The 16,114-nt window shown below is 39.9% G+C and overlaps 1 protein-coding gene across 7 annotated transcripts in view; it reads left to right on the top strand.

Annotated features, from left to right (window-relative positions):
* ASB7 (ankyrin repeat and SOCS box containing 7) overlaps window positions 1–15,751 on the top strand; it is a 35,298-nt gene extending 19,547 nt beyond the window's left edge. For all 7 annotated transcript variants that reach the window (XM_048956736.1, XM_048956734.1, XM_048956731.1 and 4 more), the window contains 2 exons: window positions 1,094–1,699; window positions 11,876–15,751. In XM_048956736.1, coding sequence (XP_048812693.1) covers window positions 1,094–1,699; window positions 11,876–12,015 — 746 coding nt within the window. In that variant the 3' untranslated portion in view covers window positions 12,016–15,751. The remainder of the gene's footprint in view (window positions 1–1,093; window positions 1,700–11,875) is intronic.
* The last annotated feature ends 363 nt before the right edge of the window (window positions 15,752–16,114 follow it).

Raw genomic sequence — 16,114 nt, 5'->3', positions numbered from 1 at the left:
CTTGTATGGATGAGGAAATGGCAAAGAATTCAATACCAGAGCTGCTGCAGTCATTTCAATAGATGCATGGGCATATTGAAAATGTCAGCTTAATGCAAGTCTTTTATGCAGGCAGCATCTTTTTTTTTACCAGCTGGAAAACTTATTAGGAATGTGCCTTTAACTTGCACGCTGCAGTTTATATTCTTTACCATCCACCAGACAGCATCTGCAGTTGTGAGAATGGTAACAAGGCAGGCACCTTTCTGTCACTAATTAGTTGCTACGTGGGAAAAATCAGTTGATTTAGAAGTCTGGGGGATTAAGTAAATTGGTTTAGTTATTTTATGCTTCTAAAGTCATAAATTAGGTGAAGATTTTGTCCAGTGTCGGGGCTGGGGGAGTATCTGTATGATCACTTGTATTCTGCACTAACTTTTCTCTTGACTCCTTCCATACGTGGTTGCTTACATTCTTGTAAAATCTAAGATTTTTGTAAAAACTATAAATTCAGAACAGATTGATCATTTATAAAAACAAACTTTATCAAGATAATCTAAAATAACATATATCCTACACGCTTTGGAAATCCTGCAGACCACAGAGAAACATTTTACCTAATACAGTATTACACCCTAAAAACAATACAATCCTGCCAGACCACAAAACATCCGCAATTTGGGTCAGCAGATGTTTCTACACATGCTTCTTTTTAAGACCAAGCAGCAACACAAGGGAAACTTTATAAAAAAAAAAAAAAAAAAAGTTGAACATTGAGAAAGAAATGTAATATTACAGAGCTGGAGGAAAACTGGATGGACAGAGAGATTTGGGTAATTAGCCTGAGAGTGCTAGAAAGATGTTGAAAACTATTTGTCAAATGGAAACATATGTATATGAAAGAAAAGTTCTTTTTTTGTTTGTGTAATTCTTTCGTAAATATAATTTAGCTTTTTCTTTACAATAGCATTTGGTGCAAGAGTTGGTTTGAAGTACAAAAAATCCTGTCTTGCTGTGCTTGAAAAGAATAACATTCAATCATTTGATTATTTGTTTGCAGCACTGGTTTACCCCAATGCCTTCTAATTGTTTCTTAATTTTATTTTAACTTCAGCTGATCCCACGGTTAAGGACTTAATTGGAGGCTTCACTGCTCTGCATTACGCAGCCATGCATGGCCGAGCGAGGATCGCGCGCTTGATGTTGGAATCGGAATATAGGAGTGACATTATTAATGCAAAAAGCAACGACGGTTGGACTCCCCTCCATGTAGCAGCCCACTACGGCAGAGACTCATTTGTCCGGCTCCTGTTGGAGTTCAAGGCTGAGGTTGATCCGCTCAGTGATAAAGGTACTACCCCGCTTCAGCTGGCCATTATCCGCGAGAGGTCAAGCTGCGTGAAAATCCTGCTGGATCACAATGCCAACATCGACATTCAGAATGGTTTCCTGTTACGCTACGCTGTGATCAAAAGCAATCATTCGTACTGCCGAATGTTCCTTCAGCGAGGGGCGGACACAAACTTGGGGCGCTTGGAGGACGGACAGACGCCCTTACACTTGTCTGCTCTTAGAGATGATGTGCTTTGTGCACAAATGTTGTATAATTACGGAGCAGACACTAACACAAGGAACTATGAAGGACAGACCCCACTGGCTGTTTCAATAAGTATTTCTGGAAGTAGCCGACCCTGTCTGGATTTCTTACAAGAAGTGACAAGTATGTATGTAAGAAAAGTTAATCCCTGGGCACGGTGTCCTCTAAAACCTTCTTTGAATTTAGCCCAGGAGAAAAATGCTTTCTCTCTGCCCCTTGATGAAACGCACTATAAAGTTTTTGGGAAGGTAAAGGGATTCTGGTACTGGGAATCTCATACTTGACAAAGGTGCTGATGTGAAGTATATTTCATTTGAACTAGTTTTGTTTAAGTATCAACAGGAAGCATTAAGTTTAAAAAACAAAACAAAACAAAAAACAAAACTGTAAAATCTAGTTTAATTTATGATCTTTAGAGTAGGATGTTTCCTGCTTTTTGGCTTTATGGGGGTCTTCTGCTGGGGGAGCGCACCGCAATTGCTCGGCAGTCATTGGCTTTGTCCTCTGGCAGCACAGTGCGGGCAGGGAAGAGCTTTGCTGCGTTTTGCTCTCCTACATTCCTTCTCCCTCTCACCTCCAGCAAACAGCAAAACGCCGCAGCTTATTCCTGCACGCTGAGGGGATTCGTGTTGCTGTGTGGGGCTTTGATTTTGTTGCTGTCTCCAAAAGATGAAAGATTTGAACTCGTCGTTACTTCTGATGTTTAAACTGAGAGTGTTTGCATCAGTTTTGCTTAATGGGTTTTTTGGTGCTAGACATCTGCAAGCTTTCCTACTCTTCCATTCAGATGTAATGTTGTAATGGTGTTTTTTATAACTATAGTATTAGCTAAAAGCACTTAGGAATTGCTTATTAACAATTAGCAGTTTACTAGCTCAAATATGATGGCTCGATAAATTATCATCCGGCTAGGATGATCTTTACACCAGTGGGAAGTGTGGGGCATTTCATGTATTTTTTTTTTTTTTTTTCCCCTTATGGTTCCTCTTATTTCTTTCTTTATGGTGGTTTTGGTTGAGAACTGAGCAAACCGTGTTTTCTGAAGGTCAGTGTGGGCTGGGGTGAATCAGCTGAGATCTGTTCCCACTAACTGACACGGAGAAGCGTTTGGAGTTTCATTTTAGTCTTCCTGATGTGCTGTTTTTGCATCTGTCTTGAAATACGAAGAGAATTTTTTGGGGAAGGTGGAAGTTGACAAAGTCAAGTAGTCACTTCTATTTTTTTATTACTTTTCTTGACCCCTTTTCATTCTTGTTTCCTCTTGCTTTTACTTCTGGGAGCCTCTTACTGTAGCACGGTCAGGGTTGTTAATAGATGATAGAATATCCAGATTTGCTTTTCTTGCTTTAAAAACATAATAATAATAATAACACTTAGAAGATATCCATAAGCACAAAATTTTAGATCTGCTTCAGTTTCTCGTTGTTGCTCCCAAAGCTGGAAATCACTCGGGTGATTTCAGCTGAGGTTGCAGACTCTGTACCTTAAGGGTTTACTTTCTCATTTCATTGAAGTGAGGCTAAGTTCTGCTACAAAAAAAGAGCAGCTTAATTTTGTGGCCAGCATAACAGCCCTGGAACTCTTCCAATTTTGTGCTGATGGAAGGAGATCTGGGAAAGCGGGGAGGACGAGTGCTGACAAAAACACTTCAGCTTTGTGCTTCTGAGCAAAATGATTATGAATATGTGTTTACAAACAGCTATAAACAGACTGCGCTGCCCTTATTATAAATCTCCAAACACTGTCTTCCACTGTTTTCATGAATAATCACTGCAATAAGACGGTGTAGGAGAGAGGAAATAAGTAGAAAGGAGCTGGGGCTTTGGAGCGGCGTTCCCAGTTAGATCAGCCCGCACACAGGGAACTGCTGAGCTCCGGCCCTGCAGCACTTCAGGAAGGATCTTGTTTCTCCATCCATTGCAATATGTATTTACTCAGAAAAAAATTACACATATTACAGTAGTATTTGGGCAGAGTTCGTACTGTAACTTTCTTGCAGCTGGTAGCAGTGCCTGGCTCTTACAGGAATGTGTTGGTTGTTTACTTGGCCATCGTACTGCAGAGTTTTACATGCTGATATAGAAATCCACAGCTGTATGTTCTATATGTGTGCCCAGAGTTCTGAGGAATGTCTCTGACAGTAGAACAGGAACTTGTTCCTAGTTGCATTAGGTCTAATTATTTAAGATTTCTTGAGCTTACAGATAATGCATTCAAACTCTGAAAGCATCAAACTGATGTGTGTCTTCTAATGAAAGCAGTTGCATGCTTCAGAGAAAAGGAATATTATTTAGCAGTCTATGTATACAGTGTAAGTTGCTGTGTTTTTATTTTTTTATCCTCAGAAAACATTTTTACAGTTGGGTCTACCAAAAGTGTGATTGTTGTTTGTTTTGGTAGATCCCATAAAGGTTAGTTATGGCATCCTGTAGCTTGGCTCCCTATCTGTGCACAGCAGGTAGGAAAGCACAGTCTCAGGCACCCCTATATTGGTTCTTGGTAGCCTGTAGGAGGATTGGGCATCTTTGGGTTTTGTTTTTTGATGCTGGAGGTCTGATATTCTTCCTGGCTTTAGGCAGAGATTCCTTTACTCTGTTGCTCTGTAGTTGTATCTCAGTATTTAAGCATAAATGTCGAAGTTGAGAGCAATGGAGTTTTTTAAAGTGAGTCTGCTGTTGGTCTGATGTACAAACAGTTGCTCGTATCTCCTTTTTTCTTACTCTTTGTTTAAAAAAATAAGTCTCTTTTTGGGGAAAAAAAAAAAAAATGAGGATGAAAACTGCTGAATATTTTTATCACCTTTCTTTTTCCTATTTTTTTTTCCTTTTATTTTCTATTTTCTGTATTCCAAAAGGTTGTGTTAGTGCCCGCTGTGGTGTCTGAGATCCATCTGATAAAGAGTGTTTTTTGGATATATTTCAGTTGTACCAAACCAGTCCCTGCCTCGTTAGGAGCGTTAAGCTTGGAATGCTCTAATGCAAAATCAAGAGATGCATTTGCTTAATACTAAATGAAAACTTGAAGGAGTGCATGTATATGGTAAATAGAAATCTGTTTGTTTATTATTATTTTTTTTGTGTGTATGCATTAGCTTTGTGTATGTGCATTGATGGGCCAAGGTGGGATATTGATGGAGAAGGGGATTTGTGAGTATTAAAACTTAAGAAGAGGATGCTGGAGGCAGGGGAAAAAAAAACATCAGCATTAGGGGAAATAAAACTCAGTCTGTAAGACTTATTTAGGCACTAGAAATTCAGTTCTGATCTCAAAAAGGAAGGGAAAAAGCATGAAGCTTTCCTCAGTTCCCGTAGTGCTCATGTAAGGTAATGGCTGCTGGGATAAGGCGGCGGAGGAGCGGCTGCGGGCTGCATCAGCCTCAACAGTGGAGCATGGCAAGTATGGTAACACAATCAGGGAGCTGATTGCAGGCCTGGAACAGAATCTAAGGCTCACCAAATGAAGGGAATTACAGATACTTCATCTGCATTCTGTTTTATTTTCCAAAGACTGAGTTATACTGGCTTTGAATAGGGAGCGTCATTTTCCTGTCTAGAAAATCTGTGTAGCACTGTGAGCGTGCAGAAAACTCAGACAAAAGTCCTGCTAAGGAGATCCTCTTTGTCTTTATCTCTTTGCTAAACAAATATAACTGTCACTTGAGTTGGATCTGTAATAAATAAGGTTTGAGAAACAATTTTCACACATTGCAGGTAACTGTTTCTTAAAGACCAGTGTAGTTCTTTATAAACTTGATAAAAACATAAACATAGAACTTTATAAAAACATGGCCCAAGTCCTTGTCTAGAGAAAAGGGGAGTAAATTTCCAATAATCATTTAACTCTCGAGTTAGGATTTCCTAGTGTGATATTTCAGAACGTAATTGCTAACTCAGACTGCAGTTAAAGCCAGCCTTTACTTTTCAGGCTCCCTTGTCTCCAAAAATAGATGAACAGAATTGAAATTCTTACTGAGACTGCTATGGAAGTTTATCTAAGACTAAATTTAAAGATTAATTATAAAATATTTAAAACAAAATGATGCAAACCTATAGTTTATTGTATTAAAAGTCTTACTACTAAATACACCTGTTATGCTCAGCATTGAGCTTTCTGGCATTCTGCTCTTCCAAATATAAATTTTCAGTCCCCAAAGCACTCCTCCTTGGTACGTATTTTCTGTGCCAGAAACAGTGAAAGTTAACACACATCTAAGAATTATTATGAGGAGTTATTTTTTCAAAGAGCACTGAATGTCCATTAAAGCCCTGCTATTCTAATAGGGACATACAGACCACAAAACCAAAGTGAAGCTTCTCAGAAAGCCCCTCTGATACTTAGTTAAAACAACAAATTACAAGCTGTCTTTGTCATGTTGTTGCTACTAGTCAAATAATATGTTCACTTTCTCACTGAAGACTTTGTCTTCCAATCATTCCAGAAATACAGTCCTGCATGTTATATTCATATATTTCAGGCCTGTAGATTTGTGATACTTGTTTGGTTGTTGGGTTTTTTTGTTTGTTTTTCTTTTTTCTGGCATTTTCCTCTGTAGTTACATAGCTGTTGTTTTGTAGATTGGTGAGTGGGGGGGGGGGGGGGGGGGGGGGTTGTTTTTTGTTATTTGAACACAGGAAACTGCATCTCCTGTGCTGTTACAGATCTCCCATTACAAGGACTGGCTGAATTCCTGCTCAGTTCAGTGGCCAGTTGCTGGGTGATTGCATCCCTGCAGTATGATCCTGTTGGCTTATGCGTCCTCGTCTGTGCATTCCCTGAGTGATGGTGTGTTAGACTGTGCTACTGCCTCTTGGAGTGTGAATTTCCAGGAGATAAGATCAATTTTTAATTTGTTCGTATCTTTCCTACCTTCCTTTACCCCCCCCAACTCTGGCAGCCCCCCAAGCTCAACCCGATGCTATTGCTAAGAGATGGACCCAGCAGTTAGCTGCAGGTATAAATACTTACCATCGAAATCTCAATGAACTCAGCTGCCACCAGCTATATATATACATCGGCTTTCAGCTTTCTTTGGCGTTTCACAAATCTTTAAGTTTCATTTGTAGCTAAAAAGAAACTACCAAATGGCTTCTTGCTGCTGCTTTCAGCCTTTCACAATTCCCCGGCGAGGCAGAGGCTCTGTTTGAGAAATTCCATTGCAAGCTTTCTGGGGAGATGTGTTTAATATTGCAGAGAAAACCACGGGCATCTTCCAAAATACAAAACTGATGTTCCTGTTCACTTGTGAACTTCTTCAGAAACTGCCTACATGCTGCAAACCAGTGACACCATTTGCTTTTAAAAGCGCTTCTCTCTTTTTTTCTTTTTTTAGTAGGTGGAACAAAAGATCAGGAAGGATTTCCAGCAACCTCTACATTTGTAATTGCAGTTACTCCTGAGTGCTCTCTTGGCTCTGTCTGTGACTTTGCTTTGTGCAGGTGCAGGATCTTCGGTGGAGTGTGGCAGGAATTCTCCTTCTCTACTCTCACAGTGCTTTTGCTTAAAACCTTGTGACAGTCTGTAATAATTAGTGTTGTCAGTGGAATTGGTCTGTATTCAAGGACTGGTAGGACATAGTACCTGTTAGGTGAGTTAGCATGTTGTCTCCTGGAGGGCACGTCTGCCTAGGAGGAATGGACTGGCACAGTTCTCAGTGGTGGAGCTGCTGTTATGCTGACATAGGATTTGCTCCCTCTGCAAAGAACCTAAACAGAACTTTGGTATAGGGAGCAAATTCCAACCTGACCTTCTGCAAAATGCATTGGGTGAATATTCCTGTGCTGTGTGTGGCTGGGGTCAGTGGTGTGTGCTATACAGGAGGATGGAGGACTGTATCCAAGGGGTATGCAGTTACAAGCATACGTGACAAAGGATTGTTGGTGGTTATTGAAGAAGCCTAACATTTTCTGGTTCTTGTTGTTTTCTTTTTTTTCTCTTACACCTGAACCCACAGATATGACTTCTTCAGATCACTACTGCCAGCAAAGCTTCTGCTACAGGCTGTTGGTATTGATGGATAAGTAGTAAGTTAGGTTCTGGTTGCATACTTCTAATTAATGCTGCGAAGATTTATGTAAGATAAAAGTTAACGGGACACCATTCATAAAAATAAAATCTTCCCCTTAAGTTTGATGTGCCAAGTGATATTTGTGGTTGTGCATGGAGTGGGAGCAGGTGAGCCAGGTTCTGATACAGAAGAGACAGTGCTGTGTGTTCCCTGCCACTGCATGTCCTCATTGCAGAGCTGTCAGTGCTCCTCTATTTACAGTGCATGTCCTAAAGAAAAGAAAGAAAAAAGCTTGGCTGATTTATCATGTAGGATGTATGGAAAAAGAAAACAGTGCAGAAAAGAAAAACTGGGAACTAGATTTTTATTTTTTTGTTGAGAGCTGTAAAGCTCACTGTTTACCTTGTCCCTTCCAACTCTTGGAAGTAACGCGCACAGATGTTAGGCAAACTGTTTGTGCTCGGTAAAGCAAGAGGCCCAAGTTTAGCTGTATTGAAATGGAGCTTGCTGTGAAATTACTTGAGGATGTAATGGACACAGCCATGAGCAGAGCTGGGGCTTGCCTGGAGGCCAGCTCTGTTGGGAACAGATTGTCTGCAGAATGCCTCGGGACTGCGGGAGGAGGGGGATAAAGCACAGAGTGGGAATTCACAACTAACTGTAATGTGTGCTTTTCTCTTTTTTTCCTCTTGTTTTTACCAGACAAGGCTAATCTATTAATGACATCAGCTTTGAAATCTGTTGTTTTTTTTTTTTTTAAGCAAATAATTATTTAAGGGAAAAAAGAAAATGAGAAGCTGGAACGTTGAGTACCTGAGTGAACACCTGAGTTAGGACAGTTTTTACATCCTGAAACCTGCTGTCTGTAGAGAGAGTAAAGCTGAAAATCAAGACCTCTTTATTTTATAATTCTAAGTTTTGTGTTTCTTGTGCTTCAAAGAAACTTCTTTAGTATTTGGGAAACTACACAAGTGTGGTGGTGGGGATTTCTGCTTCCCATTGCAGCACACGGTACAGGCAGTGGAGCAAAGAAACTATATATCTCTCCTTACGTAATTAATACTCTTAATTTATTTGCTTATCACCATGAAGCTTGCAAAATAAATCCTCTGAAGTATCAAACTGGTTTCTGTGAATTCCCTAGCAAACTTCCAGCTCCCAGCAGCTGCAGGTGTTGGCTTGTGTAACAGCCCAGCACAGCCCTGCCTGCTATGGGCCAGCAGCACCGCTGGGCTCAGGGTGTCCTTTTGACACTGGATCAGGATTTTTAATTTTTTCTTTTTAACATGATGGGAAACGGAACTGGTTTTATGTAACTGTTCTGCTTGACAGTGGTAATTAGGTCAATCTTACCTCTTGCATTTTTGTTTCTTCCTTTAATTCTTTTTTTAGCTTATTTGCCTCAGCAGCTTTCCAAACTTACGATGCGGGCTATAATCAGAATTACTGCTTTCTAATCACTTTTAAACAGGCTTTATTCATCACTTAACTTGCCTTACTTTGCCAAATTACTAATAACATTTTTCATTTGCCAAACTAAGGTTCACTGACATTGGTCAGTAATCCTTTATTTTTTTTCTCGTTTTCATTCAGATGCAACCAAGAATGAGTAAGTGTTCTAGACACCGTTTCTAATAAATCACAAATGCATTAATAACCCTGGAATTTGCAAGGCATGACCTAAGACACCAACAGCCTCTAGATGCAGCAACTGGTGCTTAACACTGGAAATGTCCATTGTTAACACATTCCCAGGAAATATTTTAGGCTTACTGGGGGAAAATGTCATATGTTTGATAATCGGGTCTTTTTGAGTTAGCTGATAACAAATTTCTTCTGGGTATTTTGTCTGTCCTGTTTTCCTGTCAAGTAATCCACAGGATATTAATTAAAAGGCATTAATTTCTGAAAGCAGAAATCATTGTCTTATAGCTGTTTTGTGTATCCTCATTCAGAAAACAAGGCTTTGTAGTCCTTCTTAGCCTCTGGCTCTGCTGTTTGCAGTTAAATTGTGAGGAGGTGCATCTTTGAGTCCTGTTTGCATTCACATTTAAAGCATTAGAACTATTTCTTTATCATAATTAGGATCCCTCTGCTTTGTTTCTTATAGCAAACAACATATCTTTCCTTGAAGTTGAGCATTCAGTTGTTGTCTAGATAGTCCAAATCCATTCCTTGCAGTGGGAAGAGAATTTGCTAAGAAAAAAAAAAAAAACAACACCAGGGGAGCAAAGTAATTGCTGACCTGTATTCGAAGCCATGGCTGAAGTATATAATTAAAAATACTTATATTTAGATACTGTGGTGATAAGTGTGGTGAAAGTATTATAAACTGATATGAAGGGAAACTCCAATTTTCATGCTCTGTAATTTCAAATCTGATTACTTTAAAAATGGACCAAGACTATTTTCCTGCATTACTTCTGCTAGCTTACCTCGGATAATTTTAGTGCTTAGGATAAATCCAAGTGTATACCTGTCCATCAGCCCGTTTCTATAGAAAAACCCACACAGAGTAGTGGGGGAAAAACAAAAAAAAGAAAGGGGAACTGGCTATAAGGGGCAACTGAAACCAAGTACCGAATGCCCAAAGTAGAAAACAGGAAATAGTTTCATAATCTCTTTACTCTGTGCTTAGCAAGAGCATCTAATAAACTTGTAATGTCAAAGTCTATTGAGCCAGGGCTGCATTGGAGCTGACTGCCAGCACTGTCCTGGTGGAAGGCAGCTCTGCCCTGCAGCCCTCCTTTTGAATAGGGCTGAGGAGCTTGTGGCCAAGTTGCTTTGTTCGTACACTTTTGGTGTCTCTCAGAGAAGCAGGCGTTCAAACAGCTCAGTGCAATTGCCTTATGTTTCTTTGCAAAAGCAGTACTGGGTTACTTTTGGGTTGGTGATGGGTTATCTTGGTACTGACACCATTGTACCAAGCACTCTGCATTGGACCATTGCAGGGTGCAGTAGCTGCATAACTACTTTTGCAGGTCATGATGCAGCCAATAATCAATTATTTGTTACTGGGGTGACTTCAAAATAAATAGTCTAGAATGAAGAAGGCAGGCAATGAGCATTGGATTGGCTCCTGGTGGGGAAATTTTTAATTAGAGTAAATGTTTAATTAGAGTCAATGTCTTCAGCTTTGAAAGAGGCACCAAGCATGAGTGGAGGACGGGGTGATATGGAGATATATAAAGCTATGACTGCCACAAGAACTATTATTCATCACTTCTTTTGCAACTGGAAGAATGCAAGGCACTCAGCAACACAATCAGGAAGCAGATCTAAAATAAATAAAAGCACTTTGTAGTTTTCCAGCCGACGCCTCGTTACATTGTGAAATGTGTTGCCACAGGATGTTTTGGATACTAAAAATGTGAATGGGTTCAAAAAAACATTAGACAGATGTACAGGGGGCACAGCAACTGCAGGCCTGGATCTTTAGGAGCCTTGCTACAGGAAGGCTGTGTGCTGAAAGCTGGAGGGGTGTATTGGGACAGGGTTTCTCAATGGCTGTTGTTCTGCTCTTATTTTTTCTTTCCTTTCTTGGATCCATTGCTGGGTACAATTGGGATGCGAGGCTAGATTAACTTTTCCTACGTTATGGTGCATGGAGGATTGTTTCTCAAGGTGGGAACCAGTTGTTTTGGAAAACCCTTGCTAGAAATCAGCGTGATGTCTGTAAAGCTTGTCTGCTGTGGATTGTGGTTAACTCATTTTCATCCCTTTTTGCTTGATGGGGCTATGGCTGTGCAAAGCCTAAAGGCTTTGTCTTTTCATTAGAAGGGAAAAAAGCAATCTTCAGCTCTGCCACGCGATCCTCAAATAACTTTGGTAAGCCTTGCTCTCCTAGGGGGCTGCCTCTTCCCACTGCAGATGGCATACAAGTTCACGTCTGAACGTTTGAAAAGAAGCAAGACTGTGTTTTATTTTTTCCCAGGTGACACAAGGATAGAAAAAAATGCACAAAAATTGAACAGATTAGTTCTGCTGTTCTGCAGACCCTTGACTGTATGCTGCTGCCTCGGGGGAATCCTCACGTGGATTGAGTCTCTTTACACTGACATCAGTAAAATTACGTGTGTGTAAATGGCAGTGTTTTCAGGATTCATCCCTTGATTTCACTGAATAATTATCCATTAGAAAGGCACTAATTTCCCCTTCTTACTTTTTCCTTTCCTCTGCCCGCGCTGTTTCCTTCTTCCTCTCAGAAGACAGCAGTTCTGTTATTTTACTGAGTAAATTATCTCTTAAAGCATGTTTAAAATCATTTTACTTTTGTGTTCCTTTTCTCTTTTCAGGACAGCCCAGAAACTTGCAAGATCTATGCCGAATTAAAATCCGACAGTGTATAGGCCTTCAAAACCTAAAACTACTTGATGAACTACCCATTGCCAAGGTTATGAAAGACTACTTAAAACACAAATTCGATGATATCTGATATCCATGAAGAGAAGAACTCTGAGCAAGATTAGTTATATTCCAGATACTGAAGAGGCTTGTTGCCTTGCACAAAGTATATCCTATGCAAATTCTGATTTTTCTGTGAAGTCAGAAGGCAGGTATACACTTCCTTGGGTTTTTTTTATGCCACATGCTAGAAGGTCTTAATTTTTGGTTTCTTGGTCCAAGTTTACAAGGTCCAAGCTTTCTATACGATGTTACATTTTAGAATTTGCTGTTGGGTTTTCAGTTGTTTGTTTTCACATTCGGTGTGCAGACTTGCAGTGGAGGTGGGATGTGGCCTAACGACGGAGGGGGGTTGCTTTGAATTGGCATGCTGAGCAGAGGTTTGATAAAAGTCTGGAAATCAAGGTGCCAGTCCTGCAAAAGATACCCATAGACCTCTGGAGACCTGTGGTCTGTTGGGGCTTTTTTGTCTCTACCAGGGTGGATGTTTTTGCAGGGTGGGGGAAGAGTTGATAATCAAAATGTAATTGGGTACTGTATGAGAATAATTTGGGAATTTAAAAAGTAACAATATCACTCATAATATCACTATTCAATTCAAGCATCTTTTTATTTTGCCCTCTTCCTCTTTCCTGTGGTTCAGATGCCTATCAAATTCAGCCCTCTTTGCTGACGTTCCCTGTAGAGTGGGCAGCTCTTTTTGTCTCATCCTAACAGTGATGGAACACTATGAAGAGGCACAGCCTCTTTATTTTTCACATTAACTTTAAAAAAAAATCTGGACTTTTGAAGCCAATGTATTGTTTCTCATACAGTGCCTCCTGTGCAATAATCTTTCTGATGTATTTTCCCTTTATTGTGATTTTTTTTGATTCCTTCCCCCGCTATTCCTCATCTAGTCTCAGTGCATTATCTGTGAGAATAGGAACTGCTGCCTCGCTGCAGTGTTAACAGGACATGACTGAGATGATGGTGGCAGTTGCTGTTCGTTATTAACCCCTGAATTTCATGAATGTATAACCTGCTTTGTTTCACGTTCGGTTGGAATTTTATCTGTGGGTTCTCAGCCAAATTACATCCATTTTAAAAAAGTAGGAAAGAAATTGGCCAGGCCCTTCATTTTGAAGGCATTGATGAGTTCTGTTGTTGTTATTGCTCTGAAATTCAATTTGTTTCAGCTTAGAGAGTGGGAAGTGCACGTAAGTGGTGTTCAGCTTATATGCACACAGACAGGAAAGCACCCTCTTCGTACTGGAAGTTTAAATTCTGCAAACATCAAGTGATTTTTTAGTGATCTAAAAGCAGCAACTGAAAGGAGTACTGAAATTTGGCTACTGGATGTGTTCTTCATGCTAGGTATTAAAAAGATCTGTTAAAGAGTTTTTGTTTCTGATCATAACAATTGAAATTCTTGCTATCAAAGAAAGATTGGGCCAAAATTTGAAGTTGTTTCACTCTCTTTATGCTCAAGAGATTACGGAGTCGTCATATGCCAGTGTCTTCTCCTTTTGCCATCCCACTGACTCCAGAAGAGCCCCTCTAATGTCAGGAGTGTTTTGTACCCATTATATCAATGGAAATGGGGAGATGGAAGGAACCAATGGTGGCTTTTAATTTTAACAGTCACTTTCAAAATATTTAGTATTAAAAATACTTTAAAAAAAAAAAAAAAAAAGAAAAAGAAAAAAGGCAGAAGTGGGTTTAGTCACATTGTTTCTCTGCTGGTTCATTTTAATACCTTGTAACCCTGGGTTGCAGTTCCTGAAGCAGGAACCTTTTCACTGGTAGTGGATGCAGCAGAGCTGTGGCAGCGAGAAGGCTTCTCCATCCCTGCTGTGCCCAATGGCTGCATCAGGCTTCCAAACCATAAGTGATTTTGGAGATTTGTGGCTCAGAGGATTGGTGATGGGATGTAGAACCTCTTGATTTCCAGCTTGCACCAGTTCCAGTGTAGCCCACTCAGCAGCACGTGAACTCCAGGTTAATGTGAGCACTGGGAGCGCCCATGGCTGATCCCACAACTGCATCACCTGAGCCTTGGCCACCTGTAGGGCTTGTTGGGACTCCAGCCAGGTGATGTGTGAGGGCAGAGTGTGTGGCTGGGCTGTGCATGTGAGTGTGTGACTGCCCATAGCTGTGGTGGAAGCAGGACTGGTCAGCCCTTAAGGTCTAAAGGCTCTGCAGAACTGAGACACGATGAAAACTCAGAACTGGCAGGTTTGAAGCATGAATTTTCTTTTGTAACACAAGATCAGAACCTTAAAACTGCTTCTTGTTTTTTTTAAATACTTAGTATTGTACACTACACTTGTAAGTTGGTCTAAACCAATATCTTTTCCCACTGAATTTTTACAGTAATATTTTCTAAGGTAATCTAGAGTATATTTTAGTTGCAATCTATATTAAGGCAAATTATTTGTTCTGTTTGTTGCTGTGATTGAAGAAAATTATGGAAGACTTGTTGGTAACAAGAATGCTATTTAATGAAGAAATGTGTAATTCCATTATTTATTGTTTGAGGTTTGTTTTTTGGTTATTTAAGTAACTGACATCTAAAGGGAACACATACATTTCAGGCCAGTAAAAAGCCTTTAGTTTAAATTCATTTTCATCCTCTCTCCTTTCCCTTCCCCACGGCGGAGGGAAGCCCTCAGCATTTCTTATATGCCAAGCCATCTCTTGCAGCTGGTTTCTCTGACCTCAATTCAGCAAAGTGCTGCAGCACGTGTATCTCTGAGCCTGCTGATAGTCCTGGTTGCTATCTGAAGTTATACGTGTGCTCAGTGAAGTAGGGTTACTCGTTGTTAATCCTACCCAAATTTCATGTGGAATCTGGTCTTTTTTTATGATTTAAATTATCATGCACAAATACTTTGAAGAACTAAATGTGCTTTGTTTTTCATTTGGACTGGAATGTGGAAAGAGAAGTGCATAATACAGATTTGTTATGTAGCCTAGCTCCATTACCGTAAAATTCACAGTTGAACACTTTTAATAAACCTTAAAAAAATTGGCAAGTACACCAAAGAATCAATATGAGTAAAAGACTCTGATCGTTAACAAACTGCAAACCTCATCCTTTAAAACAAAGTGGAAAGTTTTTGTAAATATTTGTTTATAAATGTACAGCAGAGTAAGAGTGTTTTTTTAGATTATTTAATTACCATATTTCTAAACTATTTACATTATAGACAATACTTGTTAGTTTGAAAAGCTCTCGTGTGTTTTTTTTGTTGGGTTTTTTTTTTTTTTTTCCTTGTGGATTTGTTTCTGGCTCTTTGGGTTTCGTTTTTTAAATTCATTATCACTCATGCTTGGAATAACTTTGGCTTCCTTTGGGATAGCGTGGAAAATTCTTCTTTTCTGGCTCTAGTTGGCTATAGTAGGAGAACACATCTGGACAAACTCATCAGAGAAACACCCCGAGGCAAAAGAGAATATGTAGCATGTTTACTAAGGAAGACCTGGATAGGTGAAAAATTTGGGATCCCAACTTTCTTAGTTAAATCTGTCCAGGGCCCACAGTGACGTTGTGATGAGCAACTTGCACCCTGCCCACAAGTCTGGCTTCCATGCAACTCTGTGTTACCAATGCCATGATGTATTTTGTTCTTCCTTTGCAATGTAAGCTTTTGCTTTTGGATCGACTCAGATTTAAAAGAAAAGAAAAAATATTTGGATCTGGTTTAAAACCTTCTTTTCATTTATGTTCTGTTGATTTCCAATGTAATGTTTTAATAACATGATACCACTTTACACATCTCCTCTCAATGTTTGTCCGTCTCTTCTACTCCTTTTACCGTCTCCTGTGCATGTGATGTTGCCAGTGCACTGGGTGGGTATTGCAGTTTGCCCTCAGTAGCAGTTCAAATGTCTCATGCAATAGAATGTGCCTTCTACCAGGGAATAAGAGCATAAAACTCACTGCACACTAGGGCTGGGCTTCAGAAGGGAGAAGGATCTGCTCTCACTATGAATGGTGTTTGGGTTTTCCCTGCTCTGATTCCAGTGTAACGGCTTCAGGGTTTTCCAAAAGTTCTGCCTTTTCTCCCAAAGTTCACATGCTGGCTAAAATGCAGAAATTGCCCGTACAGAGGTCATGTTTTACAGATGAATCTGGTTTGTGTCCA

The sequence above is a fragment of the Lagopus muta genome, chromosome 10 (assembly GCF_023343835.1).
Source record: "Lagopus muta isolate bLagMut1 chromosome 10, bLagMut1 primary, whole genome shotgun sequence".
Taxonomy (NCBI): Eukaryota; Metazoa; Chordata; class Aves; order Galliformes; family Phasianidae; genus Lagopus; species Lagopus muta.
Note: the sequence above shows the minus strand (reverse complement) of the source record. Positions and strands in the feature narration are given on the sequence as shown.